At 41.6% G+C, this 22,716-nt stretch overlaps 1 protein-coding gene across 1 annotated transcript in view; it reads left to right on the top strand.

Moving 5' to 3' along the window:
- The window catches only part of MYO10 (myosin X), a 165,503-nt gene that overhangs the window by 52,687 nt on the left and 90,100 nt on the right, over positions 1-22,716 (top strand). Inside the window, exon 3 of the mRNA XM_069853025.1 lies at positions 20,550-20,708. Within this exon, the coding sequence (XP_069709126.1) occupies positions 20,550-20,708 (159 nt within the window). The remainder of the gene's footprint in view (positions 1-20,549; positions 20,709-22,716) is intronic.

The following is a 22,716-nucleotide window of genomic DNA, read 5'->3' as shown; positions in this document are numbered from 1 at the left end:
TGCGTGTGTTAGGTTTAGCCAGAGCCTCCCATTGCCATCCCTGCGGGGTGAATCTTGTGGCTGAGCACCCAGCTGGGGTGAAAGTTGTGCATCTGATGTGAGCACAGGTGAGTGAGCACTTGTGGGATGTGGTGGTGGAACAGCCAGAATATGCACTCCTGATTGCCTCTTCCCGCTGGAAATAAACACTTGATGGTAGCTGATCTGAACTCACTTCTTCACTCTACAATCCAGCAGCGTTTGTGGGGAGTGCTTGCTTGAACTTGTCTCAGCAGTGTTACCTTTTGTGATCTTGAATTGGAGATGGCAATGGATTGCTAGCTCGTAACACGCCCTTCTGTTTTGGGACCCTACCCCAAGCCTTTCTGTCCTGGCCGGTTGCTGTGTGCATGCCTCGATAGCTTGAACTGTGATGTCTTTGTGCCCTGTGGTCAGTATCCTGCTTGAAGTATGTGCCTGTAGCACTGTGCTCCAGGGGAGTGTCTCCCTGCCGGTTCAAAACATCTTTGAGATTGCCAGGTTGATGAGGCTTTGCATCCCTTACTCACATTTTGGCACCACTGTTTGGAAATGCGCTTGTCTCCTTGACCAGATCAGATAGATAAACCCGTGCCCTTGTTATTAGTCCTTTGTAGAGGATGTTCACGTCTGAGGGAAATAGATCTCTCTCTTTGATTCTCTGCTGAAATGACAGCTGGTGCCCAATCCAAGTATCTCCTTTGGAGGAATGTTTTATGGAATAAATGCTGAACACCAGAGGCACGTCTGAAGAAAGTTGTAAACCAAATTGTGCCTATGAAGGTTTTAACTACAGTGATACAAATTCTGATATTAGCCTTTTGTCTTAATATAACACCACCCCCCACCACCTTTTCTTCCTGGCATTTATATCTTTTGGTTTCAAGGAAGTGGGTTTTGCAAACTCAAAGAAAAGAATGTATATGGGCACTGACAGCACTACAACTTCAGCTGATGCAGCAGAGTGGTTTAACTGCAGTGGTGCGGTTGTGTTAGTAGAAGGACATGCTGATACTTAAGCACTGAATTTTGTGGGGACAAGCTCTTCCTTAGTTCCTTTGAAACTGTGCAGAAAAATCCAGTTTCAAGATTATTAGTAAGTACTAATGAATACACTGCATTACAAGTTGTGAGGACCTTTGCAGCTCCTAGCAAGTTTAGCAGCTGTATGTGCAGCATTAGGTCCAAGGGACACCAGCCTGCCAGCATGATTTGCATCTCAGACGTGTGTGGAAAAGGGCCAGCTGATGTCAGTAAGAGCCAAACCAACTTTGTTGGGAAGGGTTTGACTTCTGTTTCTGTTGTAGTAGTAGAGTGAAAGACCTTTGGACATCTGGACCCCAGAGCACCAAGAGAACAGTTTTTCAGTTTTATGACTTTTGTGCATGTTTTAATTGGATTGAACTGTGCCCCAAGGGACCTGGAAAAAGATTTTGGCAGATGTGCTAGTAGTTTGTGGCTGAGGGGACAGCCTGCTAACCCTGGATCAAGTAACCTCAATAGCCCTGTGAGCAAATAAGACTCACTGAAAAAGCACAGTTGGTGTAATTCTGCTGAGGTCAAGGACCTTTGCTAGGAAAAACCCTCCTATTCATGATTCACGGGCTGAATCAGCTGGATCTAGTGCAGACCTGCCTTAACGGGAAAAGCCTCTGATGTCAAGAAGTGGATTTCTTTGGAGACCAGTGCTTGCTTACAGTCTGTCAGCAAGACAGAGTTGCTTGATTTATCTTTCTCTGAGCTGCTGCAGAGAGGATAAAAATGAGTGCTTTTTCATCTTTTTTTGTCTGGTTTAATCTAATTGACAGGTTGCATACCTGACATGTGCTTTCTTTGACTTGTCCTCTCCAGAAGTGCATTCTGATAGTCTGGTGGTAAACCGTAAACCTTCCCCTCACCAACAGGCTTCCTCCTCTGGTACCTGACCTGTGTTGTGTTTCCCTGCCATGGAATGTGAAGCGGTGTTCAGTGGACAGGTTCTTGTAGTCAAGTGAGAATTCTCAGTCTCTGTGCAAACTCTGATAAGGGTATCTATTTTTATCTTGGTCACATCAGTTAAATCAAAACCTATAAATTATGGTAAGTGAAATCAGGTTTTCTAATTTAGATGACGATGGGAATGTGTTTAGCTTGCTAAGTTTCTTCCGAGCTGTTTAAAGTGGCCCAGTATTTGATGTTAAGGTTTTGTGCCTGACTTCCAGCACCTGAGTTTGTGCCTTGCTTCTCTTTTTTGATCCATTTCCATCTCTGAAAGTTTTAGCTATGATAGAATCTAGCAAATGCAAAATCATAGGGACTGTGTTTTAATTTGTCACACTTGCATTTATGTATGCCTGCATGGTCACTACAAATGGATATTCTACAGGTATGCTCCTGTGGAGTGTTTTTTTTCTCCCCATAGTGTAGTAGTATTTGTTTATAAAAGCACAAGTACATTTATTTCAATTGCATCTGCTAATCACGCAAAGTTTCGTCATGGTGGTGTCAGCAGATTTGTTGTGTTAACTGAACTTTTCGAATGAGTGAATCTCAGAATTGAACACTTCCAATAAAACAGTAATTTTATATTCTTTGCAATAGAGGGGTTTCCTGAGAATGACTTAATACAGGTTAATTTTCAAACCATACCAGAAATAAGTATGATTTTTCTTGCACATACCTGTCTTGAACTAAATGAGGCGCTGGGTGATTTCTCACTGGTACTGAACTTCCATGGATATAATGACTGTTGGAGGTCTTTGCATGCTTTGCCTGGTCATGCATGTCTTGTTTGTCAGTGTGGATGTTAAAGAAAAGTGTGTGAAGGTATCAGTATAAAGATTTGTATTTGAAGCTATTGTAATGTAGAATGACAAATAATGAATCTTTTGTATGAATAGGTATGCATTCTGCTGTGCTGAAAGGAAGGAATATGTGTCTTAATGGATTCTTTTAGGAAATAGTCTCTTCTTTTGCAGGCTAAGTACTTTATACACATTTCTGTTATGGTATAAGAAACCTGCTTTTAGTGCTGGTGCTAATGCATGTTTTGATGATGAAAGAGCTTGTAATACAAATGTTAAGGCTTTTTTTTGTAGGATCACAGCATTTTTTGTGTTTTGCAGGGGATTTGGAGTCAGTCATTAGTTATGAGTCACCTGGTGATGAGTCACCTCAATACTGCATGGCTAATTTTGTCATATCACCTTAGTTTTTTTTCTAACCTGTTGAGGTGATAGACGCTGAATTCACTGAATGCTACTGCTTTCTTGTTAATGGGAAGTATGGTCCTCTGTTTAATTGGCTTGTTACACCTGAGTTCCATGCCTTCAGGCAATGTTTCTGGCAATAAAATCACTCCACATAAAATATTTATTAGAGATGCTGATGCTATGTGTATCCAAAATCATGGCACCGTCAGAACAGGCAACAGTTTTTGTGTGGAACTAAGTCAGTAGACTTGCCCGGTGAGTCTAAGCATAAGTCTGGGGTCTGAAGGATAGACAAGAGAGACAGAAGAGAGGGCAGAAGTCACTTGAATCACATTAGATAAATACTCTCAGACTAAGGTGAGATTAACTCGGGCCCTGGGTAGTCAAACAAAGTGTATCTTCGGTGCATTCTTTATCTTCTAATTTGATACTGTTTGTTCTGTAGGAGGATTTTTCATAGTCATAGCTTCTTTGCTGTACTAGGTTAAGAAAAATATGCCCTTCAGCTTGTAAGTTCTATGGATAAGAACACTATAGCTTTTTTTTTCCTTCTACATGTTTGCAGCAGAAGTTGGTTTCCTTCCTCTCACATTAAAATGAAGAAAAAAAAATACAAGTCTTTGCTCACCTTGCATTCCACCAGAAATCATAATGAACAACAGTGAACTTTGCAGACTATTTGAAATTTACAGAGAATTCTAGCGTTTAGAGGGATGGGGACTAGAATGTAAAAAGACAGGCAATCCGTGCACTGCCCAGTGTCCTGCAGTGCAGGATGTCAAGAATCAGACTTGCCTGGGCTTATTGGCCATCAGATGGACTTGCTGCTTCATTTCCTAGTCTCTGAGCCTGTTTCACATTAAGGCCTACGCACTGTAAAAGTCTGTAATAATAAGAACAGCTAGCTGGTGTGCTAACTAGGACTGCACCCTTGACAAGGCAGCACATGTAATAAGCAGAGGCTGTTAGGGGAGGTGAGAGGAGTGGCATCCTTAGGTGAAGAGAACATTGATTTTAATATGGGAAAAAGGAATCTTTTGTCACTTGCAAGAAGGCTTTTCCTCTTAATTTCTAACACTGAGCTTTAAGACATGATATTTATCAGAAAATGCAGTAAAATGAATCTGTTTGCCTAGTTGAGAGTAGATGGGGAAGGTAAGTGGAATGCAACAATATTTATTTGCTGATATGCAAGATTGCCATGTCAGTGTATTTGTCTCACAACCTGTCTTTCCATTCAAATGATTTAAAAATATGATCCAACATTAATCTGTTTCTTCTAATCTGTTTCTAGTACCATGCCAGAGTAATCTCACCATATTCTTCCTGTTGCATTTATATCTAAACCTCGTTTTAAAGAGTATTGGCTGAGGCTTTTATAGCTTTTTGTGCTTGAGGTTTATTAAGGAAATTAAAATCCAAACAACAGTATCCTTTGTAAACGCAGAAAAATGCTGTTATAGTTTTATTTGCAGCGAAAGGCTGAATTTTTTTCTTTCCAGGACTATAAACATTATGGTCACATGGAAAGCTACCAAGTAATTTTCTGAATAAAAGACATCTTTCTTGTCTGTCTCCTTCATAATTCTGACATAATTACTGAAGAAATACTGTCCTTCTTTGGGAGAAAAAAAAAGATGCTTTGAATTGCTTTTTGCTTTATCATGGGAATCAATTGTAAGTGGCCTTCTCCAATATACACATGCATGCTTTCTGGTATGTAATACAACTATGGTTTTCAAATGTAAGCACAGTCTAGCTGTGGAAAAATAAATTGCATGCAAATTTAATAAGTGGACCACCTTCATATGTGTTAAATTTGCTCTTTCGTTTCTAGCAAGGCAGGAGGTTTGTAGTTCAAGCGCAAACCAGACAGTTTATATGCTGATTTTATGGGAGTGTCATATAGGATGGTCTATCAAACTTCTGCAGCCAAGAGCAACTTCTTTTCCTTATCTGTATAATGCGTGTTCTCACGCATTTCAAAGCAATATCCACGTCATAAAGTACGACTTATTTTAAAGGCATTTGTTCATACCTGTTGTTCCACGCTCTGCAGTGACTTATGGGTGCTCCAGTCTCCTGGGCAGGTTTTAGCAGTGCCAGTAACCTCTTTCTAAAAAAAAGTCTACCATGCAAGTATGTCCAAAACTAGACATATTCAAACCTTCAGTGGATCCTTTTTGTTTGGTTAGGTTTTTTTTCTGTTTGTTCGGGGCAAAAAAGATGTAAGGCTTTTTATTTAACAGCCACAGGCCCTTGGCAATTGCAATGAAAAGAGATTATTATTTGCACAGTAACAGCAAATTAACAGTCATACATGTAGTATTATCTCTAAAGGTGTAAAAAAGAGAACTTCTTGTAAATATAAGAAAGGCAGAAGAAAAGCTTTTTTAGCCATTCTGTGAATTTGTATGGCTTTCTGGACCTGGTATATTTATTTGTGCTCATTGTAATACAACAAAGCAAAAGAATATAGTATTGTTTTCCCAAAACCAGACATATTAAAACATAGTTGTGTTTTGTACTACAATATCTGCAAGAGGTCTTTCAGTCTATGTGCCAGACACTGTAAAATTTTATAGCAAAGACATAGCTTTTTTCCTAAAAAGTTTCCAGTCAAAGAAGGAGCTCACTCTGGCATACCTAACAATGTCTACTTTATTTCAGTAATAATCAAATTTACTAGTATGCATTTGAAAGAGCCTAAGTAATTTGTACCTGACTATGTAATCAGTGTGACTAACACTCCTGTTCTGTGCAAATTAGAAAATGACTCTAGGGTGCTGCTTGTAACTAAGCAGTTTGTGTTTTTTTTTCCAGCCTAAACTTAAAGATTTTGAACTTTAGAAGAAATACACATTCATGCCCACTGCAGTATTTTCTTACAAATGAAAGTTGCATGTGGGCTTGCTGTTCAGACAAATAGAAAAAAAATGAGATTTCTGTTGCTTTTACACCCAAGGCCAGGTTGGATGGGGGTTTGAGCAACCTGATCTAGTGGAAGGTGTCCCTTCCCATGATAAAGGGGTTGGATCTAGGTGATCTTCAGAGTCCTTTCCAGCCCAAATCATTCTTTGATTCTTTGATAAGTGTTTCAAGTCTACTTTCACTCTCATTTTTGCAACCTTTTCAAAACAAATAAAATTGGTAGTTTTATTAGATGTGTCTCTTTGTTTTTTTCTTTTCTTCTTACATCACTACTTCTCTTTCTCTTCACCATGGTTTCATGATGATTGAGTCATTGTGGAATATTCAACTGCTTTTGTTGATCTTAAACCGGAGCAGTCATTGGGCGGAAGAGATCTGGAAGACTTCGGTTGTGTGGTGTCCTTCCCACAAAAGTAAACAAAGACCTGGGGGAAAAAAGTAGCTACAACAGGAAAAATCTGAAGGTATCATAAATGAATGTCAATTGCATTTTGGGTCCTCTGACTTGGCGATGTCTGGCATGTATCGGTGGGAATCCTCTGACTTCAGCCATATGCAGGGCTGGGGGATCTCAGTCATAGGAGCTGGTTGGGCTTTCAGGGCGTGGATCTCAGCGTTACACTTGTGGTGAAAAAAGTTTAACTGCCTGGGCTGCTGTCTTAAATATGTGAAGCTTTGTTTCATGCTTGTCCAAACCTGTTCTGTACTTTCTTGCAGCAAGCTGTCCTCCTGCTGCAGTTAACAGTGTTAGGGGGTGGTGATGGTGGAGAGCCAGTCCCAATTACATAAATTTAAAAGGTTTCAGGTTTCCTTGCTGAGAACGATTATGGCTTCCTATGACAGAGAGTTTAACATAACAAGACATGATGGTGAGTGCCTAGGTGTGAGAATATTATGGACATGGGAGAGCCGTAAGTGGTTTTAACCTTGGCTTTGTGCCACAGCTAGCTAAGTGCCTTGGTGGCTTTTCAGGAGGACTTCAGGATTGAAGAGAGCGGAACAGCTGCAACAGGCTGGCTGACCTGTGTAGCAACGCTAAGTGACCAGCAAGGCTTATCCAGGAGCAGCTGATGGTCATCTGCTGGAGCCTGTTGCTGTTGTCCAACCACATTTGCCCTGGAGAAAAGGGCAAAATACACTCTGTAATGCCTTTAAAAGTAATGATTTTTACGCTGATTTTTTTGATAATCAAACCTCAGAGTGTATCATAAAAAACCGAACTTTTGAGTTACTGTGTAGAAATTCAGACTTATTCCAGCTTCTCTTTCTTTCCTCCCTCCTTTGACCTTTCATCTACTATTTCTGTCATCAGAGTAAGCAATCTGAGAGATACTAGCAGGAGAGGGACCCCCTGCCCTCCTGGGGTGGGTGGATGCTGCACACAGGATGGGTGCAGTGGCCCATGGTTGTTTGCTGGCGGGGAGTTGGAGTCCCTTGCTCCTTCCCTCTGCAGACACAGAGCCCTTTGTCATGGTCCTCCTAGCAGGGCATGCAAGAGCAATGGCCCTCAGGAAGAGTTATTGCAGAATTATGATTTGAGAGGATTTGCAGGCTTGGGCAGCCATCCCTGCAGTAAATCATACACCAGCAGGTCCCTCTCCAGCATATGGAAGCTGGAATGTCTAATTTTTTATTTCTAGAACAAAGCTGAAAAGCTGGTTTGCAGCCAGCTCCCTGTCTTCTGGAGAAATAGGAGTTTGAGACACCCCAGGTTCACGTAGGACACACATGAACGTAGCCCTACCTAACCACAGAGCTCCAGCAAGGCTGGCTCACTGTGATGCAGAGCTGAAGGTGAGCTGCATCTCTTCATCTCTGCTGTGCTGTGGCAAAGCAAGTAAATCCTTCTGTTGTGCTGCATGAAGCCTCCTACTCTCCCGGCTCATTTGTCCCCTTCTGGTACTGCCAGGGGCTATGGTGAGCTTTACTGCTGGGTCTAGAGAGATAGGCAGCAGAGTGGATGTTGGATGTCCTCCTAGACCTAAACATAGGGTTCTATGCATGAACTCTCCCACGTCTCTGGATCTCATGTTACCAGGGCTCTGGTTCACACACTTCGGTTGGAGGAATCTGTGCTTGAACTTTATGGAGTGAGTTGAGGTTTAGCTCCAAATTAGACTATGAAATATGGCTAGGGTTCTTCTGTCCCTAGACTGTGCTCCTCTTGTTACTGCTTGTACAGATTTCACATGCCACGCAAATGACATTGGCTAATTCTGAATGTGGATAAATTGCCTGCACTCACTTTTTTTTTTTAATAATAATACTTCCATGTTAGCAAAAAAATTTCTTGAGATTTGAGATGCATGCTTGAGTGGGGGAAGCAATGCTGATGTAGGAGTCAACACTAACTTGGTTAGGTTGAAAGGTGGCTGAGGACTGGTCTGTCGCTGCCTACCCTATAATTACCTCTGTGTGTCAGAACTGGGCATGTAGGTAAGGAGGGGTCACCCCTTCCCACTCTCCTTTAAGATCATCTTCCAATTATTTGCAGTCTGAACTGGAAAAAATCCTGGTTGTTGTTTAACTGAATTAAAGGCTGTGGCAGTGGAAGGAGTGGCCTTCCTCTGTTCTTCTCTGGTAGCCCATTCCTGAAAGGCTGATGAATTGTTTTGCGACCAGTTTGCATCATAGAAGTTAACTTTGAAATAGTATAAGCTTGTAGAGAAGGCTACCATAGAAACTGTACTGTATGCTTAAGTTTGGGGAGAATGCCCAGTGTTGTATGTTCACCTACCTGTAATTGTACTTTGATCATTCTCTGTTGTGTCATCATGTACATATTTGTTTTCGTAGACAGATGTCCTTAAGAGCTTATTGTATTCAGGGCTTGAGTTCCTCCCCTTTCTACCTCCTATTCCCTGTGTACACTTAGAGTTTTTCAGCAGGTGGAGTTGAAGGAGGAGGCAGCTGCCTTGTTAAAGGTCTGCTTCTGTGAGGAAGCTTTGACTGTGAATAAATACATCCTTGGCTGTCTTGCTAGCAGTATAACTCTGTCAAAACCTCTCACTGCAGGCAACCTGCAACAAAAAACCAGAACAGCCCCAACCAGATAGTAAACACGAGCTTATTGAAAAGCCTGTCTGAGCATTTAAAACGCAAAAAGAGCATAAATAGGGACTGATGTTCAAGCCAGGGTGTTTGCATAGTGTTTCACTTGTTACCCAGATCCCATTTTCTGGGTTAAAGCAACAGTAAGCAGTGAAAAGAGCGTGTGTAGGAGTGTGTAGTGCAGGTTGCCAGGCAAGTGGGGGTTTTGGCTTGTCTTTACAAAGCAATTAGAGGTACTGTAGAAACAGTATTTTATGATACTATAGGAATAAAAAGATTAAAAGATTGTTTGAAAATATATAAAGGGCTCTGGCTTTTATTGTCTGTTAAAATGAGTAGTTCATGCTTCAATTCAGATTTACGCTTTTATGATTCTAATACTCTCATTTTTGTAACATAGAAGCAAAGAAAAATTAAACCTTTTTTTTTTTAAGCAAGTAAAGAGTCATATCCAAACTTCATCAGAGCTGCATCAAAATGATCTTGGATATTAGTCCCTCAAAGATCATTTCAGAGCTCTGGCAGTTCACTCTCATGTTAACCACTTGCCTATTCTGCTTCTCCGGAAATCTGTCAATACAGAAGGATGTAAAAGGTATCTTTTAAATTAAGGCAGGAACATCCTACTGAAGAAGACACATTGCCATTGTGAACAAAAAGTCATTTGTTTAGAAAGTGATTGGAGTACAATTGATTATGGTTGCTATGAGGTGTGCAGTATTTACATCAGAAAAAAACTAAGCCAGGGTTTGGGGAAACTAAAATAAAGTGGAGAAGCTTAAATTATGAGAGTTTTATAGTTAAGTGTCAGGAGATCTGAAAACTGAGATTGCTGTGTATGAACTTCCTCTATGCATGTGCAAATTGTCATGTCTTTTGTTCACAAATGACTTTAGAAATGTTCAATGCATTGGATGTTTTCGCCTTCGGCACTGTATTTGTGAATGCCTGCTAGTATCCTTTTCTTACTTTACATTGAGTGAGCCGTAAACCTGCTGCCTCTTGCTGAGGGTGACAGCAGGAGTGAGGGGAAACCAAAGCCCTACGCTGCCTCAGCGTGCTGAAGTTTGCCAGCAAGGCCATCCATTTTGGTGTAAAAATCCTTTCTTGCCGTTTTCTTTTTCTTTCCTCCCAGCCCTCTCCAGCAACCTTTCAGAGGGAGCAACCCAGCCCAGCGGCTATGATCCCTTTCAGCCTCCCTAGCTGGTTATGTTGCAGAACCTCCTTGCATTTGGTAATAACACAGTGGTGATAAATGCCACAGCCTTTCCGGACAGGAACTTCCCACCTGGCAGCTGTGCCTGGTGGCAGTTCCCTGGGCAGCCCCTTGGCTCTCTGTGCATCCCTCTGTGCTGGCAGCAGGCAGGATGGTCCCTACTGGGTTTGGGCACCATCTGTACCCACAGACTGTAGTGGCAGCTGAAGCAGGGTCGGTGCATTGGTTCATACAAAGTATTGGAATGAGAGGAAAGTGATGAGGCCAAAAGGCTTGCAGAAGTGTTGCTGAGGGTTTTTTTTGGCATCCTGGAGGGCCTCATCAGAGGATTGCCTTCTCCAGCCAGCCTCTGTTTGGGATAAAGCTTGCTCTGAAGGGATGGCACCTCAGAGCTCCAGCTCCCACATAAGCATTGCTTCCAATGTCATTACTGTGGCACACTGACTGCTCCTGTTCTAGCCTCAGAGACAGTCCAGTCAGTCTTTTTTTAGAAAAAGACCTAGTGAGAGTGATTGCTTTGTGCCTCGGTAAAGCTGGTGTGATTTGTAGGCTGTTTACTTAACAGAGTTGTTTCAGTTCTTGATAGCAGGACATTTTATTCAAATTCAGTCTTGTTCATTCAGTTGCAAATGATCATTGCTTATTTCATATGAATCATTGAATAAATATGAGTTTGAAATTGAGAGTTTCACTTGAGCTGTAACTGATGTTGGTATTCAACCTAATGCTTTCAGTGTGTGGCATCATCTATAGATGCACTTTCTATTGTGTGGAAAATGATGGATAAAGAGTGAGGGGGGGTTTAGTGTTTTGGTCTTCTTTCCAAGAAGCCCCATGTGCTTAGGTCTATTTAAGGCGATTTGCATTGAAAGCAAAAGGACTATTGCCATTTCATGTTCACTGGGTTCTGTTTACTTTAACAATGGCTCACGTGTGACTTTGGTGGATTGTCTGAAGCTAGACAGAGGATTGAACCCATGGGAATCATTGGCCCAGACCTTCCCCCATTCCTCTGCTGTGTGCCAGGATCTGCTCTTCGCCTCATCTCACAGTGCCCGGCAGGTTGAAGGCCTCTCCCCTGGCTTGCTGTGTGGTCAAAGCTGGCTTCCAGTCAAGACTCTACTGCTGCCTGGCTGCCTGGCAGGGAGCCAAAGGCTCATGTTGTATTGCACCTCCTGTGTCATAGAATCATAGAATAACCAGGTTGGAAGAGACCCACAGGATCATCGAGTCCAACCATTCCTATCAAACACTAACCCATGCCCCTCAGCACCTCGTCCACCCGTGCCTTAAACACCTTCAGGGAAGGTGACTCAACCACCTCCCTGGGCAGCCTGTTCCAGTGCCCAATGACCCTTTCTGTGAAGAATTTTTTCCTAATGTCCAGCCTAAACCTCCCCTGGTGGAGCTTGAGGTCATTCCCTCTTGTCCTGTCCCCTGTCACTTGGGAGAAGAGGCCAGCACCCTCCTCTCTACAACCTCCTTTCAGGTAGTTGTAGAGAGCAATGAGGTCTCCCCTAGGAGAAGAGGTCCTACCCTTGGACACCTTCATTTGGTCTGGTGTTCTACAAAAGCCTGAGCAACTGCAACTTCTCTGCTCATGGAGACGAAGGGATGCTTTTTTGTAGGGAAGCAAGTGCTGATGACATGCCAGGAGTATTTCACATTTTCTGCAGTGCCATGGTCACGGTATTTATAGGTGAGCTTCTTAGAAATCAAGCTTCGCGATGTCTTCAGGTGGTTTATAACTATAGGTTATACAAGGTTGCTTGCAAAGAAAGTTATTTTTTTTTCTTGTAAGAATTAGCATGGACTGCCTAGAGGCTAACTATATTATAATCTAGGTAAAATCAATGTGTTTAATTTGAATTAAATTTCTTTATTGTCTGTGTAGACAAGCCAAATGGAGGGGTCATGAGCGCTAAACCTGTAATTGGAAGCTTGTTGATACTTGACAATAGAGCTTGTCTACAAATAGAAACAGGTCAGTGTGTGGAATAAACTGCCTTCAAATTCCTCTTGTGGAATAGGCATTAGATGGGATGTCTTGATCAGAAAAGCTTATTAACAGTGGTCAAGGCATAGGGAAACAACAAAGAGATGCAATTTAGTGCGTTTGCTGAGCTCTTGATTTCCATCATGGCAACGTGCTTCCCCACACTGTGGAGCTCAGGAGCAAAGGGATGTTCTGTGCAGGTGTGACAACTCCAAAATTGTAGGAAGGCCATTCAGGGGAGGTGCTGCAAGCCATCACCAGTGATGTCATCACTGGAGGTCAGGGAGAGGCTGAAGGAAGGTGCTGAGACAGGCTTCCAGCTCACTGGAGAGACCGCTCCTCGAATACTGTGTTCAGTTCTGGGTCCCTCACCACAAGAAAGATGTTGAGGCTCTGGAGCGAGTCCAGAGAAGAGCAACGAAGCTGGTGAAGGGGCTGGAGAACAGGCCTTATGAGGAGCGGCTGAGAGAGCTGGGGTTGTTTAGCCTGGAGAAGAGGAGGCTGAGGAAAGACCTCATTGCTTTCTACAACTACCTGAAAGGAGGTTGTAGAGAGGAGGGTGCTGGCCTCTTCTCCCAAGTGACAGGGGACAGGACAAGAGGGAATGACCTCAAGCTCCACCAGGGGAGATTTAGGCTGAACATTAGGAAAAATTCTTCACAGAAAGGGTCATTGGGCACTGGCACAGGCTGCCCAGGGAGGTGGTTGAGTCGCCTTCCCTGGAGGTGTTTAAGGCACAGGTGGACGAGGTGCTAAGGGGCATGGTTTAGTGTTTGTTAGGAATTGTTGGACTCGATGATCCTGTGGGTCTTTTCCAACCTGGTTATTCTATGATTCTATGAGCCTGGGAGCAGCTCCTGACCTAGGTGTCCCAGGCCCCAGCAAGTCTGGGAAGTATTACGAGAGAGGAACTGATGGGAGAATGGTTTGGAAGAAGTTTTATTAACAGGAGGAGGAACAAGCACTGAAAAATGAGCAGGGGACAAAACAGAGGATTATACACAATTTCTGGGTTGTGTATTACTCAGCCGATTGGGTAGGTACAGGAATGTGCAAAGCGAACTTTTAGACATTTTGCATTAGAGGTCAAGATTAACATCCAAGGAGGGAGGCTGGGGATTTGGGTTATTCCCAGGGTAAATGAAGAGAAGTTTTATAAAAACGAGTGGCAAATAAGTTGTTTCTCAGTTGATGTGTGTATGGGCTATTTGCTTGAAGAGAAGGCCAGTGTTAGTCACAGTGGTAACAATATCAGTTTAGTTGGTAGTACTTTTTTCTTGACATCAATAACTCCCTTACATAAAATTATTTATTTATCCTCCATGGTTTAATAGATAAGAAACTTCATTGTAGGGTTTTTTGATTGCTTTAAAAAACATTAAATTACGTGGCATCAAAGAAAGCCTTGGGCCCAAGTACATGTTGTTGCCTCAAAGATTGTTTAGGGACAATGGAATGGATGTCTTAAGGTCAGCTGTTACAGAGAAATGGTAAATTATTGGACCAAAACATTACTTGAGTTACACTCTTGTCATGGTGAACTGTAGAATTTAAGTGTTGGTAGTTAATCTGCTTTACATTTAGTCTTAAATTGCTTTTGATTTATAAAAGAGCTTCCTTGTCCTGTATTTTAAGTAACTACATAGACAGTAGATCTCTCCAGGAAGAAAGAGTAAACTACTAGATTTTTATTTTTAATCTCTGGGTCCTTGGCTTGTCATGATTTATTTTTCTCCCTGGAACGCTGCATTCCGCATCTTGTAATGTGAGCTCCAGGCCACTCTTTTTCTGCTTGGACTCATGTATAAAGACATTTTGTAAGATCTATTGCATTCTTTTAACTTCTAAACACGAGGGGAACACAAATGATGATCCTAAGTTCAGACCCACAGCAGAGAACGAAAAAAAAATTATATTTTTAAGTGGCTATTTCTCAGTGCAATCCTCCGTATTTTGCTGGGCTATGCTCAGCTCTCTGCTGTGAGGTCAGTGACCATAAGCAAAAAGAAGCCTTAGAAATATGAGGGCACTTATGTCTTGGACATACGAGCTAAGTTCTCTGGAGCTGCTGTCGAGTCGTGTGATTTTTCGTGGGCATCACTGAGGCAGTTGGAATTAATCCTCTGTTAATGTGCGAAGCTGCCTAATCGTTCCAGAGCACTGCAGCATGCTGGACTTGGCATTGCTCAGGTGCCACCACGTCTGGCCTGTGTTATTGGCAGTGAAACCGATGCTGTGTGACTGGCTGAAACAGCTGGCCAGGATTGCCCGAGGGATGTCCTGCTCAAGGCCATGGGCAGTCATCTCATCCTTGTCTGGAGGCAGCAGTGGTGGGGAGCCAGTGCCTGTTGCCACCCTGTACTCTGATCCAAATCTCAGTCTTTGAATTAATGACAGAGACCTGAGCCTGTACTGACTGGGAGTTGTGTTTGGGAGGGGTGAGTGTTCAGGTCACTGTACAGAAGGGCCTGTTTTAAAGTAGTAACAATACATAAACTTTTCAGTAGCTGATCTTGCACGTTTTCCCAGAGCAGATTCAGTAACAATCTAGCTTGGGTCTAGGCTTCCAAGGTGCAAGGAAGCCTGTTTCTGCCGTGAAATAAAAATCTGATGGAAATCTCACTAAAATGATGAAGGTTGTCTTAATACAAACAGTGAACTGTTGATGAAGAAACTTCTGGAGTAACTTCTGCCTTCTTCCCATCCAATATGGATCATCAGCATCAGACCAAAAACCCATCTGCTTGTGAAAAACACCCTTAAATTCAGTCGTGTATGGGCTCCATGCAGACTGGAAAGTCTGAGTGCAACTTGCAGCTTTTGCAAGAAGTGGGGATTATGTGGATTTTTTGATGTGCTTTACCCAAGAACTTAATTCAGCGTTCTCCTAAACTCACTTGACCCAGCTGTTGTGAAATCTTTCGATGCCATTTAATGATATTAACTTGACCATGGATTTTTGTCACTTGGCATCCCAAAATGATGCAGTAAGACAGAAAAGCATGATATTGATGGCCTGCTCTGATGTTATTTCATGGTGTTAATAAATTGTCTTACAAATGAAATCTTTTGTCAAAATTTAATTTCCCTTAGCACTTGAGCTTAGGGATAATTTGTCAGTGCAGAAAAGTAATCAGATATTGTTTTGTGATACTCCCCTTAAATGCAATCTTGAAAGACTTCTGTTTTTTCTTATGTCAGATTATTTTGAGGGATAAAAATGTCATTTTCAACATAAAGAAGTGGGCAGTATAAAGATCTTCATACTGGTGGTTTTCATGCTCTTTAAAAGCATCAGTGGAATAAATTTAATTGCAGTCATATGCCTCAAACTCCTGACTTGTTGGTGAGTTGTTTTCTTTACATGCTCACTAGTCGATTTAAAAGTGTATATTTGAGTAAAATACTAGTTATTCCAAATTGCATGGCATACAAAAAATGCTTTTCTGAACCAAACGGAAAGATACAGATTCACATAACAAATACTTGTACGTTTTGGAATACAGTATTGTATTCCGTTACATGAAGCAGTAATGTGAATAGGTATGGTATTTACGAGTAGGCAAAATTATATATTTATGTGCTAAAGCCATCATTTTCATTATGTCTTCAGTGTGTGCTGCTGTAAGTTCTCCAGCTTCCTACAGTGCATTAGAGAGCGTCCAACTGGCATCTTATGCAAAGAGAAGGCACTTCCTGCAGCAATGGTTGAGGATCTGGGTGGTGATTCAGAGGGTGAAATGGGAGTCTATCCTGTTTATGCAGTGCAGTTGTGACCGTGTCCTGGGCATGCTGGTGTGCTGCTGAGGACTTCACTCTTTTTCCTTGATCCCATGTCCAAGGCTAATGTTCTCACTGTGATATGATGAATTCATTTTCTCTACTTGCCCTTCTTTCTCATCTGGGTAACATTTTTGACAAGTGAGTGTAGCTCTCACTCTCAGTGTCGAAGGCTCTCATTGTATCCTAAAGCAGATCTGGCAAGTGCTACAGGTAGCACAGCTGTTGAGCAGATGGACCTTGATGCTCCGGCTACGTCCCCATCACAGCAAGGCTGATGAATTTTACCCAGTTCTGCAGAGAATGGAATTGAGCTATTAATCCTGTTGATTTCTGAACAGACATGAATCAGGACACAAGGTCATATCATCAGAACTTTGAAACAGGCTGTCAAAACCATACCAGTATGGTTTGTTTTCAGTTTCTGCATGTTGCCCTGGTTTTAATTCAAATAATCCTGTCCTCACATAGCTGTCTCTTCAATCTTTACTTTTTGACTAAAGAAAAACATCTGACTCAGAAGCATGTGATTACTTTCTTTTAGTCATATTTGCTTTCTTCTTCAGGACTGACACTAAACAGCGCTCTTCCAGCCCTCGAGTGTGGGTTCTCCACCTCAGAAAGCTGTTAACATTTGGACATCCAATAGTTCCCTTATACCTTATTTTCGAACCCCAAAGTGCCTGCTACAGCTTTTTCCCGTGTTACCTGGGAAACTTGGTAGCACTGGTCCCTCAGCTTTTCAGGTTTCTTCCTTATTTGAAACCCGTTCTGGTGTTTTCATCGCTGCACTAGTAAGCCGTGGTAGGGACAGCAAAACGGTTTTGAAGTGGTGTTCTCCTTTCCCAGTGAAATCCTCTTTATTGTTGTTTGTCTTGTATTTCTTGAGCCTGTTCCTTTTGTTGTTCTTTGAATTGTTCCTTCCTTCCGCAACCTCTTAATTTTCCCTTCTATAATAACTGTAAGAGGTCTTATTTTGTGTGCTGCCTCTTTAGTGTTTATAGCGTTACATGTACTCGGCACGTTTGTTATCTTGGACCATTTATATCTTGAGAGGAAAGAAATTTTTGCTGAATTCTCAGTTAGGCTTGTCTTAAATCTTATTGCAAGCTTCCTGCATGTTTTACTTGACCTTCCAGAAATGCTGGCAAGACCCTTCTGGGTGGACGCTCCTGGGCTCTGCCAATCGTCTCCTCTTGAAGTTCAGGAGCCAGCTTGTTCGTCTTCCTCTTCCACATGCTGACTCTGCAAAATGGCTTTTGGTTCCTGTTTCCTGAGGACTTCAACTGTTGTACTGTTTCATAATGTGATCTTCTAATTAGTAATGATAAAGTTCAAGGTAGCTTTTTCATGTCCTTGTCCTAATAAAGATGTTAGTCAACATGAAATAGAACAATGCAGGCCTTTCAGGGCTTGCGCAGCAGGACTGCGTAAAGTCCATTTTAAGGAAATGAGGTCTGCACATGTGATCCTGCTGCCCTTTCTGATGACTTTGATCTTGTTAGATAATTGTAACTAGGTTTTATGGTGGGTTTAGGAAATCTGAGGGGGATGCACAGTTCTGGATAAAGGAAATGTAGCTGGCCTCTCCTCCCAAGTGACGGGGGACAGGACAAGAGGGAATGGCCTGAAGCTCCACCAGGGGAGGTTTAGGCTGGACATTAGGAAAAAGTTTTTCACAGAAAGGGTCATTGGGCACTGGGACAGGCTGCCCAGGGAGGTGGTGGAGTCACCTTCCCTGGAGGTGTTTAAGGGACGGGTGGACGAGGCGCTGAGGGGCACGGTTTAGTGATTGATAGGAATGATTGGACTCGATGATCCAGTGGGTCTCTTCCAACCTGGTTATTCTATGATTCTGTGATTCCTGATTTGAGTGGCAGCCATCATGACCAGTTGGTGTGTTTTGTATCTGGTCAGCGCACAGGCCTGTCTCTGAGTCCGCTCACAGAGCTGTTTTCCTCACCCAAACAAGAAGGCAATGTGTGGGAGACCTGGAACATCACAACATCCAAAAGAAGGGAAAATACTGGACTTGCGTGGGAAGGATGAATCTGCAGAGACCATTTTTAATAGTTCTGCCATGCATGAGTCAGTTATCATGTGGATTTCCTCACTGCATTTCTATGAATTCCTTACGTTAATAAGCGTGCTTAGTGATGTATGAGGTATTCTGCCTGATGTACTAACCTGTACATCACATATCAAAGAACAGAAATCACAAATATGAAGATGCTTCTACTAGAAGTGATGTTTTGTTTCCTTTCCATGTTCGCGTGATGCACGCTCACAGTCTACATGCCACCCCCTTTTGGTTTCCTAGTAGCCTTACAAAGTTTATTTTTCTGTTTTAGTTCCAGGCTGGTACATGGTTTTTGTTCAGTTGCTTACTTTTCCAGGATTTGCTCTCCTTAAATCTCTTTCATTTTTAAATTTTCTCGTTTATGATATTTTTGTTCTACAGTATAGGCTTTGGATTTTTTTGCCATGGTTCTTCTGGCAAGGAACTGCAGTTTATTATTCTTGAAAAGTAATTACCTCTAATTCCGCTTGCACTTCATGTGGCTAGTCTTGGGACTGCTAATACTGTTTTCAGCCCAAAAAGTTTTGCTGTCGATACCATACACATTTGTTCTGTTTGTTAGATATCTGGACTGCTTGCCCCTGGATCATTTACTGCTGCTCTCTCCATCATGGCCAGCGTCTCCCTCCCTGTACAAAGGCTTGTCCTGTCATCTTGATGGTTGTTTGCCATAAAATAAGTTGCAGATCTCTCAGCGTCTGTCCTTTTCCTGCAGTTAGGAATTGTGCTTCGGATGCTCTGAGACTCTGGCCACTTTTTGATGATTTGCTCATTTATCCTGTTGACACCTGTGCTGCCTTCCAGAACCTCTTAAAAATTTGTTTCTCGGATCTTCCTCCCCCAGCCCTCCCCCATTATTCTTTGTGTTGGTTAACGAGCTTTAATGGTGCGATGGTCTCTGCCAGCACTTGGTATGTTTGGGATATGATTTTAATGAACAAATATTATCAGGCAATTCTCCTCTGTCAACTGGTGGGATATCAGAGCACAGAGCTTTGTTAAGTGCAATCTGTGTTCAGCCTCTTGCTTCTTCAGTTTCTTTTTCTTGCTTATCTCAGCAAGACAGACAACATCACTGTTTTACTGGATGGCCTTCTTGGTGATGCTTGTTTGGTCTTTTGTTACCTGGAGCACGCGTATATTTTTATGCTGAAAACCTATGACGGATTTTCTCCTTCTATGCAAACCTTGCCCCTTGCACTACCCCATACATTGTGCTGTGCTGCATGATCCCCAGTCCTGCGGTGCTCACCAGCACTCAGGCTGTCAATTACTGTGCTTCTTCCACCTGCTTTATTAATATTATTTCAAACGATTTCATTCCACGTCATTAAAGTATTTGCATTAACTTCACATTTTTACTTTCTTACACTGAACCGGTGTTGTCAGTGGGAACTAGTATTGCCTGAGTAGCACTGGCTGTAAGATGTAGGCACATGTCTATAAGCATGAGTTGCCAAGATGTAAATTAAAAGGAAATTGGAAGCTGAATTCCGATGCTATTGTTTTATAGTCTTAAGTGATGTCATTAGTATGCATAAAAGTTTAACTAGTTTGTTGTATGTCTGAGCATATGTATGATAGTTTTACAGAAGAGTATGTAAGACTGAATACTTATATTGTGACTTTTTTAGAGCCTGTTCAGAACAGGCTTCAGAAATTCGCCTCAGAAGTCCATTAATTAGAAATTGGTTTGCCTGGTCATTTCCAAATATCTGCAGCACACTGAACTTAATGTGCTGCTCACATTAGGAATAATGACCTAACCCAATGGGATAGTTGAATGGAAACATTCAAGTGGAGTTCAGCTCAAACCTACAAACACTTGCAGCCTGTTAGAGCAATACTTTTCATTTGCTGTTTTCCACTGTGAAATGTTTCTTCCAGAGTACTTTTGAGTATAAGTGGGGTTTACGGTAAGGGGTGGGGTTTTGGTTTTTGAATTTTTGGGAACGACTGCTTGTTTTGTATTTCTTTTGATAAAGTCTAATGGTAGTCCAATGTGAAATAAGATTATATTTGCCCTTAAAAAGGAAAAGACCTTATAGGCCTTAGTACTTTGTCAGTATGTGCTAGTTTCATATGAACCTTGTGTACGTAGTTGGGGCTTCAGTTATTGTCAGAGAAGCTTTAGAAGAAGGGATGACTGGCAGACCACTGTGTTTTACAAGTCTGCACACTGATAAACTGGATAGGGTATATGAAAGGGTATCAAAGCTCTTTTCTCAGATTGAAGATTTTTAATATGTGCTCTGATTATTATATTTCTTGTTTCCTCTCTTTCAGGTATTCACTTATAAACAGAGCACTATCACACACCAAAAAGTAACACCTATGCATCAAACAAGTGCAGAAAGCGTGGAAGACATGGCAGCACTCGTAGATCTCCATGAAGGCTCCATTATGCACAACTTATTCCAGCGGTATCAGCAAGATAAAATCTATGTAAGTTTCTTATAAAATTAAGAAAAATATCCAGAGGGAATGTTTTTGAATGTGTGTTGTGTGTGTATTGTTGTTCTGTGGTGCATCCTCTCTAATGTTCTCCAGTTTTTGTATATGCACATAGAGCTGAAGCATGCCTCATGTAGTGACTTCTTACCGAAAACGGTGGAAGAAGGTAGCTCAGGGCTGGCCCAGCACTCCCTTGGAAACCTTGAAAAACTGGCATGGTACATATGCTTTTACACTTCCAGTGAGAGGATTGTGTAAAGGGCTCTCATTTTTCTCTTCTACTTTAGACTCTCTATCCCAACAAAATATGTCCCTAGTGAAGATGTGGTGGAATTTAGTCTATGACTGCTATTTGAAATCCCATCAGGCCAAAATTCATTTCTGTTCAGCTTCACCTTTTCTATTGTGGTAGAAAGGCGATGTTATTACAATCATCAGACTGAGGACCTACGCTGTTATGTACAGGTAGCTTCAGTTTGGGGTCCAGGAGAACAGGCACCTACTTATCAGTTTCAAAAACTAGGAATTAGTTCATATAGAATGCTTTTTCTCAGCTCTGTAACGAACAATTTGCAATTAGATTTACCTGCTCTTAAAGTATTTTTTGTCACTCTTAAACTGAATCACTCCTGAATCTGAATCTACACTAAATGTGAGAAAGATAAAAGGAATATTAGTGGCTGGTACAGATTGTGAAATCTCACTTTTCAGTGGTTGGTGGTTTTAGGGTTGTTTTTGGTTTTGTTTTTGTTTTTTAAATTAATAATGGCATAACATAAACAATTTTTGTTTGCATCACCTGTCTAGGCCCTTGATTTGGCCACATACATGCTTTATGCCAAGCTTAATCTATTAAGTTTAGCTTCCTTATTTTTAAACATGAATATATCTCAGTGTGAAAATAAACTTTCCCTTTATTTAGAAATTTATTTATGATAAAAAGCAAAAATGGACACAAGAAAATTATGGTCCTTTGCGCGTAACCCTTGAAGTGGCTAGTACAGGGAATCCTAAATGTCGAGGTAGTTCTCTTTACAGGAGTCTATGTGTAATTTTTTTCTCAAAACAAATGAACTATTTTGCCTTTCAAAAAAAACCCAGTAAACGAAGAATTAATCACATACATAGACAGGCCTGCACATGTCTGGAAATATAGCTATTTAATTAGAGTTTAGTTTTCCACCAATGTTATTAGATTAGAATGTAATACTCAGTGTGAGTCAAAATAAAAAAAAAAGGTTTTCTGAGCCATTATGTGTACTCAGATGGAGGACACCTCCTCCTTTTAAAAAGCATCTGTGTAAAAGGGGCGAATTTTTAAGAGGCAAAGAGTAGCCTTGTTCCAAAGAGGCATGTCCTAGCTCATTTTTTAGCTTGCCAAGTCAAGTTTAGGATATTCTGATGCTTGCTGCTTAGCGTGGTGTACCTTTCTAGAAAAACAGGTTTGTGTGCTGTTAATGATGACAGCTCTTCAGTTGCTGCTGAATGAATACTTATCGTATCTTCAGTTTTGCTAATCTTACTGCTTACTTTTTTGAGTCCGCCTCACCTGAAAAATGATTGAAAAGCTGGTCAAAAAAAGGTGGATCTTGAAATGCATATGAAGGCTTCTGTGTTTCCCTATATGTGTAGGCAGGACCTGATGTAAGAAGCATCATCTGTTCTCCCTTCTCATTGGCACCCCACACCTGCTGTGCCAGTGGTAGTATTTTAGCAGAAGAGGGCTTCAGGAACAGAAACACAAAGAAAAGCCGATTAAATAGCTTGAATAAAGTTATGAAACTTCATAGATATATTAGCATGTGTTGTAGGAGGAGGTGTTGTCATTGGAAAATGAACTGTATCTTTTCAAGCCAAAATCTCTCCCAACTGTATTGAACTGTTCAACAACATTTTAATGTTGGATGATTTAAAAAAAAAATGGACTGAAAGGTGCAATAAGTTTACCTGGTTGAAGGCATACTTGAAGCTGAAGAAATCAGGTTCTTGGTCATTCTGC

This window comes from Phaenicophaeus curvirostris, chromosome 3 (genome assembly GCF_032191515.1).
Source record: "Phaenicophaeus curvirostris isolate KB17595 chromosome 3, BPBGC_Pcur_1.0, whole genome shotgun sequence".
In the NCBI taxonomy this organism is placed as follows: Eukaryota; Metazoa; Chordata; class Aves; order Cuculiformes; family Cuculidae; genus Phaenicophaeus; species Phaenicophaeus curvirostris.
The sequence above is the reverse complement of the archived record's forward strand: the minus strand, read 5'-3'. Positions and strand labels throughout refer to the sequence as shown.